The following is a 26,181-nucleotide window of genomic DNA, read 5'->3' as shown; positions in this document are numbered from 1 at the left end:
GAAACCCACGCAAACACAGGGAGAACTTGCAAACTCCACACAGGCAGCACCCAGAATTGAACCCAGGTTGCTAGAGCTGTGAGGCTGCGGTGCTGACCACTGCGCCACTGTGCTGCCCTAAACATTTATTTTTGCCCAGCAATCTGAAATGCACTGTCTGAAAAAGTGCAGATTCCAAAGTAACATTCAAAAGAGAATTGGATGAATACTACAAATGAAAAAAATTACATGGCTATGGGGAAGAACAGGGAAGTTGAATTATTTGGATTGCTGTCAGAGTTTGTACAATTATGAATGGTCTCCTACTATGCTCTATTGTTCTATGATAATAAAAAGATGTAATGATCTGGTTACCTGTTATGTGACATTTTATTGAATTTCAGGAATGTAAAAAATTGTTAGTGGAATATCGCAAATACTTCCAGAACACAAAGAAATATACAACAGAAACGGCACAAGATAATCCATTTGATGTATCAGAAATGTACATATTTGGAAAACTCGAAGTCTTCTGCAAAAGACTGGCAAAGGTAAATTGAAATTTAGAACAAAATGTGGTTCAAGTATATGCTAGATTTGTGGCCACCGACTCAGTACAGTGACGAATACCAGTATTTTACTTGAAACTATTTTGTAAAGTCACATACATACATTAGCAACTCATTCCAGTTGAGTAGTGTTATGGAAATTATATTCACATGTGGGTCAGTAAATGGTAATTAAAGTGATATGTGAAGGCTTTAAATAACAAAAAAATTCAGACTTTATCGGACTGACTTTAAGCTGCTGCACCCAATGGGAAAGTGGGAGATGGGTCATTTAATTTCCAGTGGAGAAATTACCACTGCATTCCCGATGCATTCAACACAGACATTGTAACTGCACAGATTTCTTAGTCATCCAAGGAACCTGCAAGAGGCAGGTGTGGCCTCATGAATACATGTAACCCTGGGTAAAACGAAGCACTGAACCAGTTTCTAAAGCGACTTGGTAGATCATAGAATCTCTTCTTTAGTGTGGTGTTTGATTGATCTGGGTTTTATTGCATTAGTTTGCTTACTGATCAGTGTTCACTCTGTTTGATTGCTTCAGCCTATGGGTGGAGCTGAAGCGTTGAAACTTAAACTAAAAAGAGACACAGGACTAGAATATTCTGGTAACTACAAGTGTGTTCTGAGAAAACATTGTACTGAGATCCTGTAAGTGTAGGGATATTTTAAAGTGCTGTAAATAAACCTATTGGCGATTTAATACAAGTGTGATATCTGCATTTGTCTGAGATAAATCAGATATACTAAATATATCCAGCAACCCGGTGTAAATATAACATTTAGGGCTTTTGGATTGCGAAGAGTGTTTCCTTCTTCCAGATTGCTTCTCGCTGATCGATTAATTTTTGGATTAGTTGGCTTCAGTAAGCCTTATCTTGGATGCTATTATCACTAGTTTAATTTGGATGAACATTCAGAAGAAAAGAAGGAGCAGCAGTAACCAACATCACTAGCTGCTGGGCATTTTAGAAGACAGCAGGTGCAAGAGAGAGGTGCTGCTCACAGAAGACCATAAACATATAGCATGTATGGCCAAGAACAGCAGTGTATCAAGAGGCCCTGCTTCTCCAGACAAATTCTTGCAGATACCTGTAGTCTCATGCATCAGTACCGAAGCAGAGGACAGTGCTTTGCTAATGGCTGCCACAGTCAGCACAGCCCTTAACTTTGCCACTGACACCTTCAAGTCTGCTACAGGAGACATCACCGCATCTTATTTTTAATTCTTGCATCAGATGTAAACGTCGCTGACAAAGTCAGCATTTGTTGCCCATCCCTAATTGCCCTTGAGAAGGTGATGGTGTGCTACCTGCTTGAACCGCTGCAGTCCTTATGGTGTAAATACACCCACAATGCTGTTGGGAAAAGAGTTCCAGGTTTTTGAGCCAGTGATAGTGAAGGAATGGTAATATAGTTCCAAGTCAGGATGGGGTGTGATTTGGAGGGGAACTTGGCAGTGTTCCCATGTGTCTGCTGCCCTTGTTCTTCTAGGTGGTAGAGGTCACGTGTTTGGAAGTTGCTGTCGAAGCAGGTGTGGTGAGTTGCTGCAATGCATCTTGTAGATGGTACTGTGCCAGTGGTTGAGAGAGTTTAAAGTTGTGGATGGGGTGCCAATTAAGCAGGCTGCTTTCTCCTGGATGGTGTCGAGCTTCTTGAGTGTTGTCGGAGCTGCACCCATCCAGGCAAGTGGAGAGTATTCCATCACACTCCTGACTTGTGACCGGTAGATGATGGACAGGCTTAGGGGAGTCGCCGCAGGATTCCCAGCCTCTAACCTGCTCTTGTAGGCACAGTATTTATATGGCTACTCCAGTTCACTTTCTGGTCAATGGTCACCCCCAGGATGTTGATAGTGGGGGATTCAGTAATCATAATGCCATTGAATGTCAAGAGGAGATGGTTATATTCTCTCTTGTTGGAGATGGTCATTGCCTGGCACTTGTGTGGCACAAATGTTACTTGCCACTTACCAGCCCAAGCCTGGATATTGTCCAGGTCTTGCTGCATTCCTACTCTGACTGCTTCAGTATCTGAGGAGTCGTGGATGGTGCTGAACATTGTGCAATCATCAGCAAACATCCCACTTCTGACCTTATGACTGAAGGAAGGTCATTGATGAAGCAGCTGAAGATAGTTGGGCCAACACACTACCCTGAGGAGCTCCTGCAGTGATGTCCTGGAGCTGAGATGATTGACTTCCAAGAACCACAACCATTTTCCTTTGTGCTTGGTATGACTCCAACCAGCGGAGAGGTTTCCCCCTGATTCCCATTGACTTAGATAGGTTAGGCCATGTGGTTACAGGTTATGGTTGAATACAATTCTGCTGTTGTTGATGGCCCTCAGCGATGCCCAGTTTTGAATTGCTAGATCTATTCTGAATCTATCCAATTTAGCACGGTGATAACTTGATGGAGGCCATTTTCAGTATGAAGACGGAACTTCGACTATGTCAGGCTGTTCCTTGACAAGTCTGTGGGCCAGTTCTCCCAATTCTGGCACAAGGACTAGGGGACACAGATTTATGGTTTTGGGCAGAAGATACATTGGGGGGGTGGGGAGGGAAATGAGGAAGACTTTTGTTTACCCAGGCAGTGACCCTGAATTCGCTGCTTATGAGTGTGGTGAAAGCAGAGAAGATCAATGATTTCAAAGGAAACTGGATGGGCATTTGAGGGTAATAAACTTGTAGGGCTGCAGGGTTAGAGTGGAGGAATGGGTCTGACAGGATTTCTCATGGACTAGATGGGCTGAATGGCCTTCTTTTGTGCTGTAATGACTCTATGACTACTCTCTATGACACTGGCCATAAGGTACTTGACTTGTCTGTGGGACTGCTCTCCCAATTTTGGTACAAGTCCTCAGATGTTAGTGAGGGGGACTTTGCGAAGTCGACTGGGCAGGGTATGTTTTTGTCATTTCCGGTGTCTAGATCAATGCTGATATGTGGTTGAAAGGTCATCTTGGCGTCATATTTGATACCAAGATAGTAAACAATCGAGTTCATCCTCAGCCAGTCGCTTGGCAGAGGGATGGAGTCGGTGACAGGAGAACAAAGTTATTGGCGATGACCAACGAGAATGGCATGCGCCATTAATGATCACAGAAGGAGGATGATGCAAGTTTGTGCAAGGTACTCCGGTAGCTGTTACATTGCATTTTTCCTGCGACAAACAACCAATCCACCCACATTTGACCCTTCGAGGAAGATGGCAGGATGGTTGCTGAGTGACAAGGGATAGTCCCTACACATGTGGCACATGGAAACCCTTTGAATCACACCTAAGCAAAACAGGTATCTGCAGAACCAGGGGACTCCAGGATGATTATTGAGCACCATGTGGAACTTCTGAAGCAGAGCCTTAGGTGTCTGAACTGATGGGGTCTCCCTACATTATGCCTAAAGAATCTTCCATGAGGCAGTTTGTTAGTGCTACTAGGAGGGTTTAAACTAACTTGTGGAGTGGTGGTGGTGGGAAACAGGAAGTAACATTAAAGAGGAAAAACAAGGGGCACAAAGAATTGGGAGAGATAGATAGCAGTAGAGTAAGAAATCGTAAGGTCAGAGTAAGAGGAAATGCAGTACGTCTAAATTAGGCTTACAGTGCACAAATGTGAATGCACAGTGTGGGATAAATAAGGTTGATGAGTGGTTGGCACAGTTATCCACATGGGAGTATGATATCATGGCAATAACGGAGTCCTGGCTCAAAAGAGGGCAGGACTGGGTACTAAATATTCCTGGATACACAGTGTTCAGGAAAGATAGGGAAGGAAAGAAAGGAGGAGGTGTGGCACTATTTATTAAGGATAATATTACAGTGCCAGAGAGAGATGATGTCCTAGATGGGTCAAGGACAGAATCTATTTGTGAAACCAAAATACTCCAGGAAATCTGAAACCAAAATAGAAAATGCTGGAAATACTCAGGCAGAATCTGCGGAGAAACAGAGTTAACGTTTCAGGCCTGTGTTACCTTTCATCTGAATTGACCAAGTTAGAAATGTAATAGGCTTTGAACAAATGAAAGTGGGGGGTGGGCAGTGAGTAAGAAGAACAAAAGGGAATGTCTGTGATAGGGTGGAGGGCAGGATAGATTAGATGACAAAATCTTTCATGGTACAAAGCCAAAGCTGGCTGTAATGGGACAAGTGAAGAAACAAAAGATGTGTCTGGATGAGGTGTAAATGACAGGATAGCTGTCCAAACAAAAGTAAAGGTATTAAGAAAGAAACAAGATGTGGGGGAAAATGAAATGAACCAGCCAAAAAAACATGATAAAGGAAAAAAATGGGGGTAGAGGTAGAGGTTATGATCTAAAATTATCGAACTTAATGTTGAGTCCAGAAGGCTGTAAAGTTCCCAGTTGAAAGATGGGGTTCTGTTTCTCAAGCAGGCATTGAGCTTCGTTGAAACACTGTAGCAGGCCAAGGACAGAGAGGACAGAGTGGGAGCATAGTGGAGAATTGAAATGGCAAACGACAGGAACCTCAGGGTCACACTGGCAAACAGAGTGGCGGTATTCCACAAAGCAGTCACCCAGTCTGCATTTGGTCTCCCCATTGCAGAGGAGACAAAATTGTGTGCAGCGAATACAGCAGCGAATACAGTATACTAAATTGAAAGAAGTACAAGTAAATCGCTGTTTCACTTGGAAGGAGTGTTTCGGGCCCTGGATGGTGAGAAGGGAGCAGGTAAAAGGGCAGGTGTTGCATCTCCTGCGCTTGCATGGACAGGTGTTGTCGGAAAAGGGGGAGGTGTTGGGGGACAGAGGAGTGGACCAGGGTATCGCAGAGGAAATGGTCCCTTTGGAATGCTGAAAGGGGAGGGGGGGAGATGTGTTAGGTGGCATCATACTGGAGGTGACGGAAATGGCAGAGGATGGTCCTTTGAATACAGAGGTTGGTGGGGTGGAAGGTAAGGACAAGGGGAACCCTATCATGGTTCTGAGAGGGAGCAGAAGGGATGAGAGCAGAAATAGATCAGACACAGTTGAGGGTCCTGTCAACCATAGTAGGAGGGAATCCTCGGTTGAGGAAAAAGGAAGACATTTGGGAAGCGCTACTATGGAAAGTTGCATTGTCTGAACAGAGGTGATGGAGACAGAGAAACTGGGAGAATGGAATATTGTCCTTGCAGGAAGTGGGGTGTGAGGAAGTGTAGTCGAGGTAGCTGTGGTTGTCCGTGGGCTTCGGGTAAATATTAGTGTAGACCCTATCCCCAGAAATGAAGAGAGAAGTCGAGGAAGGGAAGAGTCGGAGATGGAGCATGTGAAGGTTAGAGAAGGGTGGAAATTGGAAACAAAGTTAGCAACATTTTTCAATTTAGCGCAACAGCAGGAAGCAGCACTGATATAGTCATCAATGTACCAGATGGAGAGGTGAGGGACAGGGCCTGAGTAAGACTGAAACAAGGACTGTTCCATATATCCCATAAAAAGGCAGGCATAGCTAGGGCCCATGGGGGTATCCATAGCAATACTTTTTATTTGGAGAAAGTGAGTGGAGTTTTTTTTATTTTTTTTTAGAGATACAGCCCTGAAACAGGCCCTTCGGCCCACCGCGTCTGTGCCGACCAAGAACCACCCATTTATACTAACCCTACAGTAATCCCATATTCCCTACCACCTACCGACACTAGGGGCAATTTACAATAACCAATTTACCTATCACCTGCAAGTCTTTGGCAGTGGGAGGAAACCGGAGCACCCGGCGAAAACCTACGCGGTCACAGGGAGAACCTGCAAACTCCGCACAGGTAGTACACAGAATTGAACCCGGGTTTCTGGAGCTGTGAGGCTGCGGTGCTAACCACTGCGCCATTGTGCCGCCCTAGAAGTTGTTCAATGTGAGAACAAGTTCAGCCTGGTGGCAGAGGGTGGTGGTGAATGGGGACTGGTTGGACCTCCATTCAAGGAAGAAGCAGAGAGCTCTCAGACCATCCTGTTGGAGGTGTAGAGGGATTGGACGTCCATGGTGAATAGGAGACAGTGAAGGCCAGGAAACTGGAAACTGTTGAAGTGATGGAGGGCATTGGCAGAGTCAAGAATGTAGGTGGGAAGAGACTGGACAAAGGGAGTAAAAATAGTTGAGCTACGAAGAAATCAGTTCAGTGGGACAGGATCAGGCTTAAACAATGGGTCTACCAGGGTAATTTTGTTTAATCTATTTGGTTAGAGCTAAGAAATAATAGAGGTACCAATTCTCTACTGGGTGCATTCTAAAGGCCTCTAACTAGTGGGAAGGATATAGAGTAATAAATTTGCAAGGAAATTACAGAGAGGTGTAAAAACTATGGAGTAATTATAATTGGGGACTTTAATTATCTGAATATAGACTGGGATAGTAATAGTGTAAAGAGCAGAGAGGAAGATGAGCTTCTCAAGTATATTCAGGAGAATTTTCCAATGAGGAAGGAGACATTGCTGGATCTGGTTAAGAACAAAGAACAAAGATAATTACAGCACAGGAACAGGCCCTTCGGCCCTCCAAGCCTGCGCCGATCCAGATCCTCTCTCTAAACATGTTGCCTATTTTCTAAGGTTCTGTATCTCTTTTCTTCCTGCCCACTCATGTATCTGTCTAGATACATCTTAAAAGACGCCATCGTGCCCGCATCTACCACCTCCGCTGGCAACGCGTTCCAGGCACCCACCACCCTCTGCGTTAGGAACTTTCCACGCATATCCCCCCTAAACTTTTCCCCTTTCACTTTGAACTCGTGTCCTCTAGTAATTGAATCCCCCACTCTGGGAAAAAGCCTCTTGCTATCCACCCTGTCTATACCTCTCATGATTTTGTACACCTCAATCAGGTCCCCCCTCAACCTCCGTCTTTCTAATGAAAATAATCCTAATCTACTCAACCTCTCTTCATAGCTAGCGCCCTCCATACCAGGCAACATCCTGGTGAACCTCCTCTGCACCCTCTCCAAAGCATCCACATCCTTTTGATAATGTGGCGACCAGAACTGTACGCAGTATTCCAAATGTGGCCGAACCAAAGTCCTAAACAACTGTAACATGACCTGCCAACTCTTGTACTCAATACCCCGTCCGATGAAGGAAAGCATGCCGTATGCCTTCTTGACCACTCTATTTACCTGCGTTGCCACCTTCAGGGAACAGTGGACCTGAACACCCAAATCTCTCTGGACATCAATTTTCCCCAGGACTTTTCCATTTACTGTATAGTTCACTCTTGAATTGGATCTTCCAAAATGCGTCACCTCGCATTTGCCCTGATTGAACTCCATCTGCCATTTCTCTGCCCAACTCTCCAATCTATCTGCTACTCCACCAATCTTAGTGTCGTCTGCAAACTTGCTAATCAGTCCACCTATACTTTCCTCCAAATCATTAATGTATATCACAAACAACAGTGGTCCCAGCACGGATCCCTGTGGAACACCACTGGTCACACGTCTCCATTTTGAGAAACTCCCTTCTACTGTTACTCTCTGTCTCCTGTTGCCCAGCCAGTTCTTTATCCATCTAGCTAGTACACCTTGGACCCCAAGCGCCTTCACTTTCTCCATCAGCCTGCCATGGGGAACCTTATCAAACACCTTACTGAAGTCCATGTATATGACATCGACAGCCCTTCCCTCATCAATCAACTTTGTCACTTCCTCAAAGAATTCTATTAAGTTGGTAAGACATGACCTTCCCTGCACAAAACCATGTTGCCTATCACTGATAAGCCCGTTTTCTTCCAAATGGGAATAGATCCTATCCCTCAGTATCTTCTCCAGCAGCTTCCCTACCACTGACGTCAGGCTCACCGGTCTATAATTACCTGGATTATCCCTGCTACCCTTCTTAAACAAGGGGACAACATTAGCAATTCTCCAGTCCTCCGGGACCTCACCCGTGTTTAAGGATGCTGCAAAGATATCTGTTAAGGCCCCAGCTATTTCCTCTCTCGCTTCCCTCAGTAACCTGGGATAGATCCCATCCGGACCTGGGGACTTGTCCACCTTAATGCCCTTTAGAATACCCAACACTTCCTCCCTCCTTATGCCGACTTGACCTAGAGTAATCAAACATCTGTTCCTAACCTCAACATCCGTCATGTCCCTCTCCTTGGTGAATACCGATGCAAAGTACTCGTTTAGAATCTCACCCATTTTCTCTGAGTCCAAGCATAACATTCCTCCTTTGTCCTTGAGTGGGCCAATCCTTTCTCTAGTTACCCTCTTTCTCCTTATATATGAATAAAAGGCTTTGGGATTTTCTTTAACCCTGTTTGCTAAAGATATTTCATGACCCCTTTTAGCCCTCTTAATTCCTCGTTTAAGATTGGTCCTACATTCCCGATATTCTTTCAAAGCTTCGTCTTTCATCAGCCGCCTAGACCTTATGTATGCTTCCTTTTTCCTCTTAGCTCGTCTCACAATTTCACCTGTCATCCATGGTTCCCTAATCTTGCCATTTCTATCCCTCATTTTCACAGGAACATGTCTCTCCTGCACGCTAATCAACCTCTCTTTAAAAGCCTCCCACATATCACATGTGGATTTACCTTCAAACAGCTGCTCCCAATCTACATTCCCCAGCTCCTGCCGAATTTTGGTATAGTTGGCCTTCCCCCAATTTAGCACTCTTCCTTTCGGACCACTCTCGTCTTTGTCCATGAGTATTTTAAAGCTTACGGAATTGTGATCACAATTCCGTAAGCTGGGGAATGAAGTGGGAAAAGTGGACCAGGTCGAGGAACATTTAGGGGACAGTGATCATAGTATCATAAAGAATCGGTTAACTATGGAAAAGGACAAAGAATGATCTCGAGTAAAAATTATTAACTTGAGGAGGGACAATTTCAATGGGGTGAGAACAGATTTGACCCAGGTAAATTGGAATCAAAGATTGGCAGGCGGAACTGTAATTCAACAATGGGCTGCCTTTAAAGAGGCGATAGTTTGGTACAGTTGAGGTACATTCTCATGCCGAGAAAGGTAGGACAAACAAAGCCAGAGCTCCCTGGATGAGAAAAGAGATAGGGAGTAAGATGAAACAGGAAAAGGACGCATTGACAGATGTCAGGTTGATAATACAAGTGAAAACCACGCTGAATATAGAAAGTTCAGAGGGGAAGTGAAAAAAATACGAGCAGCAAAGAGAGAGTATGGGAAGAGAGTGGCACCCAATATAAAAGGGAATCTAAAAGTCTTCTATAGGCATATAAATAATAAAAGGATGGTATAAGGAGGAGTGGAGCCGATTAGTGACCAAAAGGTTTTTATGCATGGAAGCAGAGGGCATGGCTGAGGTGCTAAATGACAACTTGAATATGTCTTTACCCAGGAAGAAGACGCTGCCAAAGTTGTATTGAAAAAAGATGTAGTTCAGACAGTGGATGTACTAAAAATTAATAAAGAGGAGGTATTAGAATGGCTGGCTGTATTTAAAGTTGTTAAGTCACCAGGACCAGATGAGATGCATCCAAGGAAGTAAGGGTGGAAATTGTGAGGCACTGGTCATAGTCTTCCAATCCTTCTTAGGTACGGGGTGGTGCCAGAGGATAGGAGAAATGCAAATGCTACACCCTTGTTCAAAAAAGGGCAAAAAGATAGGCCCAGCAACTACAGACCATTCAGTTTAAGATTGGTAGGAAAGCTGTTAGAAAAAATAATCTGGGACAAAATTAACAGTCACTTGGACAAATGTGGATTAATTAAGGAAAGCCAGTGTGGCTTTATCAAGGTCAAATGGTGTTTACCTAATTTGACTTGAGTTTTTTGATAAAGTAACAAGGTTGATGAGGGTAATGCCATTGACGTGGTGTTCACTGACTTCCAAAATGCATTTGATAAAGTGCTAAATAACAAACTTGTCATACTGGTTCTGAAGAAAAATCATATCCGACTCGAAATGTCAACTCTGTTTCTCTCGCCACAGATGCTGTCAGACCTGCTGAGTATTTCCAGCACTTTCTGTTTTTACTTGTCAACAAAGTTGAAGCCCATGGAATAAAAGAGACAGTGGCAACATGGATATGAAATTGGCTGAGTGACAGGAAATAGAGAGTAGTGGGAAATGGTTGTTTTTCGGACTAGTCGTGTTCCCAGAGGACCACTGCTTTATGATCTGCATTAATGACCTAGACTTCGGTGTGCAGGGCACAATTTCAAACTTTGCAGATGACACAAAACTTGGAAGTATTGTGAACTGTGAGGAGGATAGTGAGAGACTTCAAGAGGACATAGACAAGTGGAATGGGTGAAAACTGGGCAGATTAAATTTAATGCAGAGAAGTGTGAATTGATAGATTTTGCAAGAAAGAATGAGGAAAGGCAATATAAAATAAAGGGTACAATTCTAAGGCATACGGGACCCTGGACTAAGCAAGAAAATTATGGGAAAAACAGGTTTGGCCTCAACTGGAATATTGTGTCCAATTCAGGGCACCACACTATAGGAAGGATATGAAGACTTTAGAGAAGATGTCAAAAAGATTTACATGAATGTTTCCAGGGATGATAGACTTCAGTTATGAGATTGACAAAGCTGGGCTGTCCTCTTTAGAGAAGAGACCGTTGAATGTAGATTAACAGTCATAGAGTCATTGAGTTATACAGCAGAGAAACAGGCCCTTTGGCCCATTGCGTTCATGCCGGCCATCAAGCACCTATCTATTCTAATCCCATTTCCCAGCACTTGGCCTGTAGCCTTGTATGCTATGGCATTTCAAGTGCTCATCTAGATACTTGTTAAATTTTGTGAGGGTTCCTGCCTCTACCACCCCTTCAGGCAGTGTTTTCCAGATTCCATCCACCCTCTGGGTGAAATGATTTTTCTCAAATCCCCTCTAAACCTCCTGCCCCTTACCTTAAATCTATGCCCCCTGGTTATTGACACCTCCGCTAAGGGAAGAAGTTTCTTCCTATCTACCCTATCTATGCCCCTCATAATTTTGTATACCTCTATCAGGTCTCCCCACAGCTTTCTCTGCTCTCAGGAAAACAATCCTAGTCTATCCAGTCTCTCTTCACAGCTGAAATGCTCCAGCCCAGGCAACATCCTGGTGAATCTCCTCTGCACCTTCTCCAGTGCAGTCACATCCTTTGTTTAAAACCATGAGTGGTCTGGACAGAATAGATAGGGAGAAACTGTTCTAGAACCAGATGACACCAATTAAAGATGATTGGGAAAAAAAAGGGGAACATGAAGAAGAACCTTTTTACACTCAACCAACTTCTATATTGAAGAAATACTGAACATGCAGACTCAGAAGCTGACACGGAAGAACAAAGTGCCAAATGTAATAAATGTGATGAATTTAATTCCCAATAGAAGAATTAATTACTTTTCATTCATTTTTCACCTGTCAACCCACAGTCACTTTTTGAAGACTGCATGGCCTAGAAATTCATTCGAGCCGCGCATATGTTGCAGGTGTAAAACAGGTGCCTAAAGCTCTAATGTGGCAGACGTCATGCGCCGTACATGCTGCGGTCTATTTCTTCAGGCACTTGGCAACCAAACCAACGGTCCTCTTTCCATCTCCACATTACATCCCCAGGCTGCTTGTCTCCCCCCTTGCCTTCCCCTGCTGGCATCCAAGTGCTGTTTCCCACTCCCCCTGAATTACTTAATGACCAAGTTGTTTTCAAGCCAGCTGATTTTGCTGTCTCCAGATCTGTTTCTAAGGTTGCATCTGATGCCTGTAGGTAATAAGCAAATAAATCAAATGGACCAATTTGCCATGGTCTTGCCACTAGCCTTATTAGGCTCGTGCAGTGTTGCTGCATGAGGCAGCACTCTAATTCGGAAATTATCCAATTTCTAATTTCATAACTCAGTGACAGCCTTGCTTATGAAGTGGAGTAGGCAGAGGAAGAATGGGTCAAGTGGTGTACTTAAATCTGAATGCTTACTGAATTTGACTAAGCTTCTGGTCGGTGTCTGAAGTGAAAGTGCACTAGTCTTTCTGCTTTTGGCTTGAAACTCTCCCTCCTCCAATTTTTTAACGCCAGTGAAAGATCATTGCTGAGCACTGTGGTTACAGCTTGCAGTTGCTGGTAGCAGGAGTGCTGTGGTAACTGCTGGTACCGCAGAAGGCAAGAAATTCTGTAATACAGGGTAAAGTAATACAAGTACAACTGCAGAACTGCAGTATAAAAATTCAAATGATGCACAAATTGTAATGCAGTATAAATTTGTTAGTCAAAGCTTTAAGAATCCAAGTTCTCCAGTGAACAGCATGGAAGCACAGAAACAGTGCAGTACTCCTGGAGCAAATATGTGCAAAAACTTGTGGGCCCAGAAATTTGGGCCTCCACACTTCTGAGGATGCAGGGAGTTCGGGGTACATTTGATCTGTTTGAAGGGTGAGGCTTGAGGCCCCTCATCTGTTGGGCCTCATTATAATTCGGCTTGCGTGACATTAGAACCTGTCAGTGAAAACGAGTGCAAAATCGCTGCAAACATTGCACTGGCTCTCATGGTAAATGGTTCCAAAGTTCGGATCTGACCAGGGGTTGGAAATAGCAAGGCTGAGAATTGGGATTTTGGGGTCGGGTGGGGCAGGAAGTATAGGGTGGGGTGGGAAAGGAAATGCAGGGCCGAAGTTTGTGGGGGTGGGGGGGGACAGGAGATTAAGGGTGGCAGGACCAGGAGTGCAGGGAGAGTTTGGGTTGGGGCTTGAAGCAAAAGTTATTAGTTCCATTATTGCAGGGTTGAGAGGACCACTAAGGGCCACATAGGGACTGTCTACTGCCTCTGCTGGCATTTGACCAACTTTGGAGAGGCCCACTATTGCATAGAGACATTGCCTCCTAGCAAGCCTGGGTGATCCCTCCTGAACATGCACCTTGTGGCCCACAGAGCGCCCCCACGGCAGCAAGGTCCCCCTGCTGAAAGCCCTCAGTAACGACCACCTCCCCAAGCCCCACCTTGCTGGGCCTGCCTGAATGGCACCCCCACGCCCGACCCCACTCACCTGCCTACTGGGACCTCCTCCATGGCTGCTGCTCTGGGCCTTCTGCAGTACCAGCAGTGGCCACCTTAAATGGACAGCAACCCCAAAGGCAGACAGTTAATTGTCTGCCTGCTGTTAATTTCAGTCAGGGGTCTGATAAAGGGCCGAGGCAGTGTCTCTGTCCTGCCATTTGGCCCATCGCCGGGACCCACATTGCTAAAATTAGATCCAGCCCTAACACTATTCAAACTCAATAGGACATTTCTTTTGCCTGCAACTATAAGAAATGAAGTAAATGCTGACTGTTTCTCAAGGCTTGCAAAATGTCATAATTGGCCAATGTGCTTCTCTAAACAAGACTGCATGAGCTTGTAGCATCCAAGTTGGTACTAGTGGAATGTGTTATGGTTTCACCGTTCAGCAGTGAGATGTTTACTAGGAAAATAAAAGATGTTTCATGTCTAAGTTCGATTGCCTTGTGCTGGAATGAGCAAGGAGGTGCAGAAAGGTTAAGAAGCATCTCATAATCTGTATTCAGCTGGTTGCTGGAGGAGCTGCACATACAAAGAACAAAGAACAGTACAGCACAGGAACAGGCCATTCAGCCCTCCAAGCCTGCACCGATCTTGATGCCTGCCTAAACTAAAACCTTCTGCACTTCCGGGGACCTTATCCCTCTATTCCCATCCCATTCATGTATTTGTCAAGATGCCTCTTAAACGTCGCTATCGTACCTGCTTCCACCACCTCCCCCGGCAGCAAGTTCCAGGCACTCACCACCCTCTGTGTAAAGAACTTGCCTTGCACATCCCCTCTAAATTTTGCCCCTCTCACCTTAAACCTATGTCCCCTAGTAACTGACCCTTCCACCCTGGGAAAAAGCTTCTGACTATCCACTCTGTCCATGCCGCTCATAACTTTGTAAACCTCTATCATGTCACCCCTCCACCTCCGTCGTTCCGGTGAAAACAATCCGAGTTTTTCCAACCTCTCCTCATAGCTAATGCCCTCCAGACCAGGCAACATCCTGGTAAACCTCCTCTGTACCCTCTCCAAAGCCTCCACGTCCTTCTGGTAGTGTGGCGACCAGAATTGCACGCAATATTCTAAGTGTGGCCTAACTAAAGTTCTGTACAGCTGCAACATGACTTGCCAATTTTTATACTCTGTGCCCTGACCGATGAAGGCAAGCATGCCGTTTGCCTTCTTGACTACCTTATCCATCTGCGTTGCCACTTTCAGTGACCTGTGGACCTGTACGCCCAGATCTCTCAGCCTGTCAATACTCCTAAGGGTTCTGCCATTTACTGTATACTTCCCACCTGCATTAGATCTTCCAAAATGCATTACCTCACATTTGTCCGGATTAAACTCCATCTGCCATTTCTCCGCCCAAGTCTCCAACCGATCTATATCCTGCTGTATCCTCTGACAATCCTCATCACTACCCACAACTCCACCAACCTTTGTGTCGTCCGCAAACTTACTCATCAGACCAGCTACATTTTCCTCCAAATTATTTATATATACTACAAAGAGCAAAGGTCCCAGCACTGATCCCTGCGGAACACCACTAGTCACATCCCTCCATTCAGAAAAGCACCCTTCCACTGCTACCCTCTGTCTTCTATGACAGAGCCAGTTCTGTATCCATCTTGCCAGCTCACCTCTGATCCCATGTGATCTAAAGGTACTCCATTTGTACAGAAGGTATTCCATTGAAGTAGACTTACTTTGGCAGACTTCTATAAAGTGTTGAATTTCTTCATCAACAAGGAGGTTGAACTGAACTAAAAAAATTGCATTTACTTACTCAGCATAGAAACATAGAAAATAGGAGCAGGAGTAGGCCATTCGGCCCTTCGAGCCTGCTCCGCCATTCATTATGATCATGGCTGATCATCCAATTCAGTAACCTGTTCCCGCTTTCGCCCCATATCCTTTGATCCCTTTAAACCCAAGAGCTATATCTAACTCCTTCTTTAAAACATACAATGTTTTGGCCTCAACTGCTTTCTGTGGTAGTGAATTCCACAGGTTCACCACTCTCTGGGTGAAGAAATTTCTCCTCATCTCAGTCCTGAATGGTTTACCCCGTATCCTTACACTATGACTCCTGGTTCTGGACTCCCCGGCCATCGTGAACATCCTTCCTGCATCGACCCTGTCAAGTCCTGTTAGGAATTTATAGGTTTCCAAGAGATCCCCCCTCACTCCAGCGAATATAATCCTAACCGACTCAATCTCTCTTCATACGTCAGTCCCGCCATCACAGGAATCAGTCTCGTGAAGCTTTGCTGCACTCCCTCTATAGCAAGAACATCCTTCCTCAGATAAGGAGACCAAAACTGCACACAATATTCCAGGTGTGGCCTCACCAAGGCCCTGTATAATTGCAGCAAGACATCCCTGCTCCTGTACTCGAATCCTCTCACTGTGAAGGCCAACATACCATTTGCCTTTTTACTGCCTGTTGCACCTGCATACTTACCTTCAGCGACTGGTGTCTGAGAACACCCAGGTCTTGTTGCATAGTCCCCTCTCTCAGTTTATAGCCGTTCAGATAATAATCTGCCTTCCTGTTTTTGCTACCAAAGTGGATAACCTCACATTTATCCACATTATACTGCATTTGCCATGCATTTGCCCACTCACTCAACTTGTTCAAATCACCCTGAAGCCTCTCTGCATCCTCCTCACAACTCACTCTCCCACCCAGTTTCGTTTTATCTGCAAATTTGGAGGTATTACATTTAGTTCCCTCATCTAAATCATTAATATATATTGTGAATAGCTGAGGTTCTAACACCGATCCCTGCGGTATCCCACTCGTCACTGCCTGCCATTTGGAAAAAGACCCATTTATCCCTACTATTTGTTTCCCATCTGCCAACCAATTTTCTATCCATCGCAACACACTAGCCCAATCCCATGCGCTTTAATTTTACACGCTAATCTCTTACGTGGGACTTTGTCGAAAGCCTTCTGAATGTCCAAATAAACCACATCCGCTGGCTCCTCCTCATCAACTCTACTCATTACATCCTCGAAGAATTCGAGTAGATTTGTCAAGCTCGATTTCCCTTTTGTAAATCCATGCTGTCTCTCTCCAATTCTACCACTGTTCTCTAAGTGCTCTGCTGTAAAATCTTTGATAATGGACTCTAGAATTTTCCCCACTACCAACGTCAGGCTGACTGGTCTATAATTCCCCCCTTTCTCTCTACCTCCCTTTTTAAATAGTGAGGTTACATTAGCTACCCTTCAATCTGTAGGAGCTGTTCCAGAGTCAATAGAATCTTGGAAGATGACCACCAATGCATCCACTATTTCTTGGGCCACTTCCTTAAGTACTTTGGAATGCAGACTATCAGGCCCTGGGGATTTATCGGCCTTCAATCCCATCAATTTCCCCAACACCATTTCTCTACTAATACTGATTTCTTCAGTTCCTCTCTCTCGCTGAGCCCTGTGTTCCCCAACATTTCTTGTATGATATTTGTGTCCTCCTTTGTGAAGACAGAACCAAAGTATGCATTTAGTTGGTCAGCCATTTCTTTGTTCCCCATAATAAATTCCCCTGTTTCTGACTGTAAGGGACCTACATTTGTCTCCACTAATCTTTTTCTCTTCACATACCTATATAAACTTTTACAGTCAGTTTTTATGTTCCCTGCAAGCTTGCTCTCGTACTCTATTTTCCCCTTCTTAATCAATCCCTTGGCCCTCCTTTGCTGAATTCCAAACTGCTCCCAATCCTCAGGTCTGTTGTTTTTTTCTGGCGAATTTATATGCCTCTTCCTTGGATCTAATGCTATCTCTAATTTCCCTTGTAAGCCATGGTTTGGCTCCCTTTCCCGTTTTCTTTTGTGTCAGACAGGAATAAACAATTGTTGCAGTTCATCCATGCACTCTTTGAATGTCAGCAATCTCTTCCTAGGCAGTCTTGACTACAACAGGTCTCAGGTAGAGCATGTGTGGAGAGGGAAACTGAGTGAACGTTTCAGGTCAATGACCTTTCATCAGACCTGGGAAAAGTTGGAAAAGTAAGTAAAAGGTGGGAGTGTAGAAGGGAAGGTCTGTGGTAGGGTGGAAGATAGGAGAGATTAAATGACGAAAGAGTTGGTGACGCAGGGCCAAAGGGAATGGTAATTGGACAAGTAAAGAAACAAAAGATATCTGTCGAGGAGGTGTGAATGGCAGGCTGATGATTGGCTACTGTCCAGAAGCAAAAGCAAGGGACAAACAAGACTAAAACTGAAGCATGCAAAGGAAAAGGAAACATATTGGAGGCAGAGACTATGGTCTGTAATGTTGAACTCATTGTTGAGACCAGAAAGCTGTAGAGTGCTTGATCGAAATATTAACTCTTGTTTCTCTCTGATCTGCTGCGTATTTCCAGCATTATCTGTTTTTATTTTAGCCCTGATTACAACTTGCTCAGAAGGATATCGTTCATATCCAAAAATTGCAACCACTCTTACTATCAGCTACCTCAGCAGGAGGTCCCTGGCTCTCAGATAAAAGAGTTGTCCCCCATCCCCTTGGAAAATAGCAGGCTTTCTGATTTCAGATTGTACACAACAGAATAAGCATAATTTCAAAACTAAAAGCAGAAAATGCTGGAAATACTCATCAGCATCTGTGGAGAGAGAAACAGAACCAGAGTTTCAGGTCGATGACCTTCCATCAGAATGATTCACAATTTGTGGACAACTGAAAGATTCTTTAAAGAACTTTTGTAGCACATTTATCTTTCTGCCCTGGCAGTCCTACCTCCTCACAGCCTCCCCATTTCCAGCATGATTTGCATCACATTTAAACAATGAAGCCACTCAAAACCTGGGGATGTCACCTCTCTGCATGGAATGCACCTGTACTAAAACACTTGTTCCTCGTGGATTTTGAGCCCCTAAGTAGAAACATAAAGGCAAGAAAAAAGGCAAGATCTAACTTCAAAGTAGGCAACAAATCATATTAGAGAGCATCTTAGATACATTGTATTAAACAGCACAACTCAGCCGGTCTGCACATCAGAGTAGAAGTTTGACTACTGTACTGGTATCAATCAGTAGCAAAAAAAATCATGTGTATTTTGAAATACCACCTAATAAAAAAGGGCTAATTTCACATAATGAACCATAAACTAGTGGATGCTTCTGGAGGTTTTACAAATTCAAGAGGATGGTCACCAATGAATAAAAATCCAATGGTGTTACACATTTTTCTAATCAATTCTTCAAGTTTGTTTTGGATTTCTACCCCATGTAGAGCTGGGGAGAAGTAGCACAGACTCCTCCTACCCATTCATCACATGGAAAGTTCAACAAGAGATGGGTAAACAAAATTCTTGTGTACTCCGAGGAGGAAGTGAATTCTACCAAGTCCAGGATGGAGTGGCAAATATAATTAAATGTACAATTTTCAAGCTTACTGCCAAAAGAGATTCAGTATATGAATGTTATTGATGAAATCATTTTAACAAAATGAATGATTGAAATAAAATCGTTCAAAAGTAGGTATGAGGTAACCAATATCTAATTAAATTTGCAGATAACAGAAATGGTTGAAGCAGTGAAAACCTTTTCTGCATTGCAGAATTCTACAATTGAAGGAATAGAGATTCTGGCAATCAAATTCCAGAATATCTATCTAAATCTGAAGAAGAGTCATTATGACATTCTGGATCCTCGCAAGAAGGAGTTCAATGCAGACTCCGCTGTATTCATGAAACAAATCTTCGATTTAGAGGTAACAGCAGAGTCTGTGAGAATATAGTTGGTAGAGGATAGTTAATTTCGCCTTATTAAATTCTCTTGCCCTCACAACTTAAATCTTTTCTACCCTTCTTTCCTTAAGGGCTTAAACCTCGAGGTACTGTTGTTTAGTTAAGGGTGCAAGGTCGTGTGGTTATCTTTGGGGATTCGCAGAATGATTTTACAGCAAGGGTTTCCCCTGACTGGAGATCTAAAATGAGTGTGTGATTTTGTTATCGGGGCGGGAGACCCACCGCTGGGCCCGAAAGTGGGGGTCCATTTTGGCTGTCTGTAGAACCCAGGATCGAATCTTGTCAGCGGTGACCAACTAATTGACTGCTGCCGGAGCAGCCGTCCCTATTAAGAATAGTCACCAGCCCTCAGGAGCTGCCGGGCAATTGAGGGCCGGCAGCTTAGCAGTGCCACAGAGGGTGGACAGTGCTGAAACTGCACCTGAAAAAAGACGCAGTGATTACTGGCACCCTCACAACCAGGTAAGCGGCGGCTGGGGGCGCCTTGGCCAGTCAAGCAGGGCCCAACAAGGGGTGCAGGTGTGGGGGGGTTGGTGAGGGCAGGCGGCGCTTTAGCCGTGGGTGTGGGGGGAGGGGCAACCCCCTCCGTGGGTCAAAGAGTTCTCAAATAGGAGGGTTCCCTCCCCAAGCTCACTGGGAGGCCACAAATGTTTACTTCATGGCCTTCCCTCATGGTGGAGGACCTCCCCTGCCACTGGTAAAATGCTAGTGGCGGCAGGAAGACACCCTTAATTGGCCCCTGGACGAGAGGGCCATCTGCTATCTTCCCTGCCACTGGCAAGATGGCATGGCGGTAGGAAGGTAACAGGTGGAAGATTAGCGTATAATCTTATTAAATAGCGGCATAGGCTTGGGGAGCCGAATGGCCTAGTCTTGCTCCTGTTTCCTATGTACTTACGTTATGTGTGGTTGAGACGATGCTATTTGCAGATTTTCTCATTAATAAGGGAGCAGTATTGAGAACATTAAAACTCAGCACCCTGACTAGAGTAACAAAAATTACAGCAAATACAAAAAGAGCATTGCTTGAAGGAGGATGAGTCATTTGGACTAGAACACATTTATTAAGGGTTTTGATGGATTAGAGTTTATTACAATGATGTCTTATTGTCGGAGCTTTATGTTAGTATTTTTCTTCAAGAAAGACTTGAGGACTGTTGAGAATCTTATAGAAGAACATCATTCAAAAATTTGTAACACGATTCTCAGGTCTTTGCGACTGTCTTGAAGCAGCAAAACCTGATCTATCAAAGCATTTGAACTTGTTTGAATGCACCAGTGGTATGTTCCACCATGAACCTGGTGTATGAATGAGCTTCATTATACCAATTCTAACTGTCAAATAGCCTGCAGATACTCACCTTGTAGTCTCATGTACAAAGAGTTACTAGCTTTAGGAGTGAGAAAAAATTTGGGCGAAAAATTATCGTAAACGTTTAGAGGGATAAACAATATACACATATACTTGTATTTTGAGTGAACAAATTGGAGGCAATATGGCCCAATTCTAAAATTCTTTGTAGAAAACATTTAGGAGCTGAATATCATTAGAACCGGTTGTTTTTTTCTGTTTAAATATTTCAGAACTTGGTTAATGACTTCATGAGTGGCTGCTTTGCTCAAATTATTTCTTCACGACATGCTTTACAACTTTTGAAGAGGTAGGTATTCAATCAAATATTTTATTGGTGACACAAATAAATTCTGGAAAGGATTAGCTTTCCATTTACAAATGTACTGGTGTTAAATTTTACACAACACAGAGATGCAAATACTGTCAGTTCCGAAGAAGGGTCACTGACCCGAAACGTTAACTCTGCTTCTCTTTCCACAGATGCTGCCAGACCTGCTGAGTGGTTCCAGCATTTCTTGTTTTTATTGCAAATACTGTCATGTTTACCTATATTTTCACAAAAAAATCGCTTTAGCAGCAAAGATCAAGTTCCCTGTGACTCGGGACAGTAAATATCAAGGGAAGTGCAGAAGGTGTTTTCCCAGAGTGGAAGAGTCAGTTACTAGGGGACATAGGTTTAAGGTGAGAGGGGCAAAGTTTAGAGGGGATGTGCGAGGCAAGTTTTTTACACAGAGGGTGGTGAGTGCCTGGAACTTTCTGCCGGGGGAGGTGGTGGAAGCAGATACGATAGCGACGTTTAAGAGACATCTTGACAAATACATGAATAGAATGGGAATAGAGGGATATGGGCCCCGGAAGTGCAGAGGGTGTTAGTTTCGGCAGGCATCAAGATCGGCGCAGGCTTTGAGCGCCGAATGGCCTGTTCCTGTGCTGTACTGTTCTTTGTTATTTGTCCTTTGAAATGAAGGCAGGATGATTATGAAATACAGTGGCATTTTATTTTTTCTTGAAAAAGTGAATGCTTGCAGCCAAATCCATATAAAAGCATTTTATATTTTATAAATAGGACCATCGAGTTCAGGAGAAAATTGGTTATGAGAAATTTGTACATAAATAGTTAGAACAAAGAGTAATGCATGCTGCTTTGGGTGCTTGTCATGTTGTTGAGTTTTTAGTCTAGATATTTTCTCAGTTTCACCATCATCACAAGCTCTCATCCCCCAGGGTCTGGAGTATGCCTTTCTGCCCATTCTGCAGGTAAATGATAATTAGGCTCAGGGATTGTAAAAATAAACCATTATTCTATATAAACAGGAAACAATGTGACATTGTGAGGTATGCATTTTCCTATTCTGCTAGATACCAAAATAAGAAAAGTGTCATTTGATTTTATTAAATATGGAGCACAAAATTCCTGGGTTGGGAAAGTGCACAAGTCTAATTCCTGCCTGGGAATGTGTGGGGAAAAATATGGGTTTGAGCCTTTTTCCGCTCTGGGTTCTGCAGGTTTTAGGCCAGAGCTTTAAATTCTGATTGGGTCTTCTGGCCAATTCTCCTATGTCAAGAGAACTTGTTGAAAGAATTACGTAGAATAACACTGAATTTTTTGCAGAGAAGCAGGCCATTTAGGCCAACTGATCGATGCTGGTGTTTATGCTACACACGAGCCAGGGTCAACAAGGTGAGAACCAGGGGGAACTCAATGTTCAATGAAACTGACACACTGGAAAGCTTTTAAAAAGGTAGCCATCCTCTGTGAAAGGCTTGTTCTCAGCCTGTTCAGAGAGCCTGATTATAAGGTGATTTCCAATTTTTGGAAGTGATTTCACCTACCTTGGACTTCAATCTCAATTTCCCTGCTGTCAGCCACCACTGCAACATGGGAGCAACTTATGCAAGGACTTCTAATGAGGAGCAACAGGAGCAGCCATTCCAACGCCAGCAGCACCTGGAGCCACACCAAAACCTGCAGCTGCCTTTTCCCCATCCACTTGCTGCTCGACAGGACAGAGCGATTGGACATAGAGCCGATACCCCCAGCACAGACTATACGGACAGAGGATCAGCTTCCCTGACCTGACAGAGCAACAGTGACTCAAAAGGTTCTGCAGTCTCCTGGAATAGGATTTTCTTCCAAGAGGGCCAGGTGGACACACATTGCCAGTGACCATCAAGGTCACCACAGTCCTGAATTTCTTCATCTCCCGGTTCCTCTCGGGGTGTTGACATCTCCAGAATCTCACAATCTGCTGCCAGGTCGATGATATTTGTTTTCCAATGCCGCCATTTTGACACTGATGAAGCCAGTCAAACAAAGAGGACTGTTGGTTTCACTGCAGTGTTTGGAATCCCGCATTGACTGTATACATGTGGTAATCAAGATGTCCTCACATCAAGCTGAAGTGTTCATGAACGCAAAGGATTCCAGTCCCTCAATGTTGAGATTGTATGCGATCACAAGAAGGTTATTGTGCATGTCTGAGCAAGATACCCAGGGAACTGTCATGATTCATTCATTCTACAGCAGTCACATCTTCAACAGGTTTTTGCACCTCCACACAGCATTAGCAGGTGGCTCCTTGGAGACAAGGGCTACCCTCTCAGGACATGGCCTTTGACTATAAGGAACAGTACACTGATGCAGAGGAGAGGTGCAGCAGGAGCCACATGATCACAAGGGCGATAATGGACAAAGCCATTGGGTTGCTGAAGATGTGGTTTAGGTGCCTGGACAGGTCTGGAGGTGCCCTTCAGTATGCCCCATCAAGGATCTCCAGAATGTTGTGGTCTGCTGTGCCTTGCACAAGGCCGTGCTGCAGAGAGGAGTGCAGGAAGAGGAAGGTGCAGACTGATTGGCATCCTCTTCTGAGCAGGAGTATCAGATGTGGCTATGGTGCCTGCAACCGCTAACCTGTCTGTCAGAGAATCCCACGATGGTCTCAAATAGACACGCTTCACCTAATGTGCATGCGTAAGGGCATCTGACAGTGCAATCATAAACTCTGTGGCTCCCCCCGTAACACAATTCATTCTTATAATCAAAAATCCAATCGTCACATTCACAACCTTTCCTCTTTAAACTGGTCATACCATTCACCTGAGGGTTATTGTCCCTGGTGAATATGGAATGCAATAAAGTAGAGGCCAGGAGAATTAGGAGTTCAAATAAAGTGTTTCATTCATTAGAAGAAAGATTATCATTATGCCATTAACATTGCTTTACACACCTATATAAATTGCCTTGTGCAACTGATAAGTCTTTGTCAGAGACTTCCTATTCCCCCTATGTGGTACAACCCCTGTGGCTTCATAGGAACATAGCAGCAGGAGTAAGCCATTCAGCCCATCGAGCCTGCTCTGCCATTCAATAAGATCATGGCTGATCATCCACTTCAATGCCTTTTTCCCACACTATCCCCATATCCCTTTATGTCATTAGTATTTAGTCAATCTCTGCTTTAAACATACTTCATGACTGAGCTTCCACAGCCCTCTGGCGTAGAGAATTCCAAAGATGTGCAACCCTTCAAGGAACTGGCTTCATCAGTGTCAAAATGGGCAAAATGGCGGCATTGGAAAACAAATATCATCGACCTGGCAGCAGATTGTGAGATTCTGGAGATGTCAACACCCCAAGAGGAACCGGGAGATGAAGAAATTCAGGACTGTGGTGACCTTGATGGTCACTGGCAATGTGTGTCCAGCTGGCCCTCTTGGAAGAAAGTCCTATTCCAGGAGACTGCAGAACCTTTTGAGCCACTGTTGCTCTGTTGGACTAAGAGGAAGAGCAGGCAGGGAGATGTTGCTGAGCACAGCGGGACTGGTGGTCTGAAGTGCATTTGTTTCAATGCGAGAAGTATAACAGGTAAGGCAGATGAACTTAGAGCTTGGATTAGTACTTGGAAATATGATGTTGTTGCTATTACAGAGACTTGGTTGAGGGAAGGGCAGGATTGGCAGCTAAATGTTCTAGGCTTTAGAAGTTTCAGGCGGGATAGAGGGGGATGTAAAAGGGGTGGGGGAGTTGCATTACTGGTTAAGGAGAATATCACAGCTGCACTGCGGGAGGACACTTCAGAGGGGTCATGCAGCGAGGCAATATGGGTGGAGCTCAGGAATAGGAAGGGTGCAGTCACGACGTTGGGGGTTTACTACAGGCCTCCCAACAGCCAGCGGGAGGTAGAGGAGCAGATATGTAGACAGATTTTGGAAAGATGTAAAGGTAACAGGGTTGTAGTGGTGGGTGATTTTAACCTCCCCAATATTGACTGGGACTCACTTAGTGCTCGGGGCTTGGATGGGGCAGAATTTGTGAGGAGCATCCAGGAGGGCTTCTTGAAACAGTATGTAGATAGTCCAACTAGGGATGGGGCCATTCTGGACCTGGTATTGGGGAATGAGCCCGGCCAAGTGGTCGAAGTTTCAGTGGGGGTGCATTTCGGGAGCAGTGACCATAATTCCATAAGTTTTAAGGTACTTGTGGATAAGGATAAGGGTAAATCCGTGGTAAATCAACATCTGACATGTGGGAGTCTTTCAAACGTCAGCTGATTAGAATCCAGGACCAGCATGTTCCTGTGAGGAAGAAAGACAAGTTTGGCAAGTTTGGGGAAGCTTGGATAACACGGGATATTGTGAGCCCAGTCAAAAAGAAAAAGGAAGCATTTGTAAGGGCTGGAAGGCGAGGAACAGATGAAGCACTTGAGGTATATAAAGATAGTAGGAAGGAACTTAAGCAAGGAGTTAGGAGGGCGAAAAGGGGTCATGAAAAGTCATTGGCAAACAGGATTAAGGAAAATCCCAAGGCTTTTTATACATATATAAAGAGCAAGAGGGGAACCAGGGAAAGGGTTGGCCCACTCAAGGACAGAGATGGGAATCTATGCGTGAAGCCAGAGGAAATGGGCGAGGTGCTAAATGAGTACTTTGCATCAGTATTCACCAAGGAGAAGGACTTGGTGGATGATGAGCCGAGGGAAGGGAGTGCAGATAGTCTCAGTCATCTCATTATCAAAAAGGAGGAGGTGTTGGATGTCTTGCAAAGCATTAAGGTAGATAGGTGCCCAGGGCCTGATGGGATCTACCCTAGAATACTGAGGGAGGCAAGGGAAGAAATTGCTGGGGCCTTGACAGAAATCTTTGCATCCTCATTGGCTACAGGTGAGGTCCCAGAGGATTGGAGAATAGCCAATGTTGTTCCTTTGTTTAAGAAGGGTGGTAAGGATAATCCAGGAAATTATAGGCCGGTGAGCCTTACGTCAGTGGTAGGGAAACTATTAGAGAGTTTTCTTCGGGACAGGATTTACTCCCATTTGGAAACAAACAAACTTATTTGCCAGAGACAGCATGGTTTTGTGAAGGGGAGGTCGTGTCTTACTAATTTGATTGAGTTTTTTGAGGAAGTGACAAAGATGATTGATGAGGGAAGGGCAGTGGATGTTGTCTATATGGACTTTAGTAAAGCCTTTGACAAGGTCCCGCATAGCAGACTGGTGCAAAAGGTGAAGTCACATGGGATCAGAGGTGAGCTGGCAAGATGGATACAGAACTGGCTCAGTCACAGAAGAC

General features: G+C 44.4%; 1 protein-coding gene across 1 annotated transcript in view; it reads left to right on the top strand.

Moving 5' to 3' along the window:
• The window catches only part of LOC137367180 (dynein axonemal heavy chain 8-like), a 2,531,605-nt gene that overhangs the window by 295,177 nt on the left and 2,210,247 nt on the right, over positions 1 to 26,181 (top strand). Inside the window, exons 24-26 of the mRNA XM_068028616.1 lie at positions 384 to 530; positions 19,025 to 19,222; positions 20,844 to 20,920. Of these exons, the coding sequence (XP_067884717.1) occupies positions 384 to 530; positions 19,025 to 19,222; positions 20,844 to 20,920 (422 nt within the window). The remainder of the gene's footprint in view (positions 1 to 383; positions 531 to 19,024; positions 19,223 to 20,843; positions 20,921 to 26,181) is intronic.

This window comes from Heterodontus francisci, chromosome 3 (genome assembly GCF_036365525.1).
Source record: "Heterodontus francisci isolate sHetFra1 chromosome 3, sHetFra1.hap1, whole genome shotgun sequence".
Taxonomy (NCBI): Eukaryota; Metazoa; Chordata; class Chondrichthyes; order Heterodontiformes; family Heterodontidae; genus Heterodontus; species Heterodontus francisci.
Note: the sequence above shows the minus strand (reverse complement) of the source record. Positions and strands in the feature narration are given on the sequence as shown.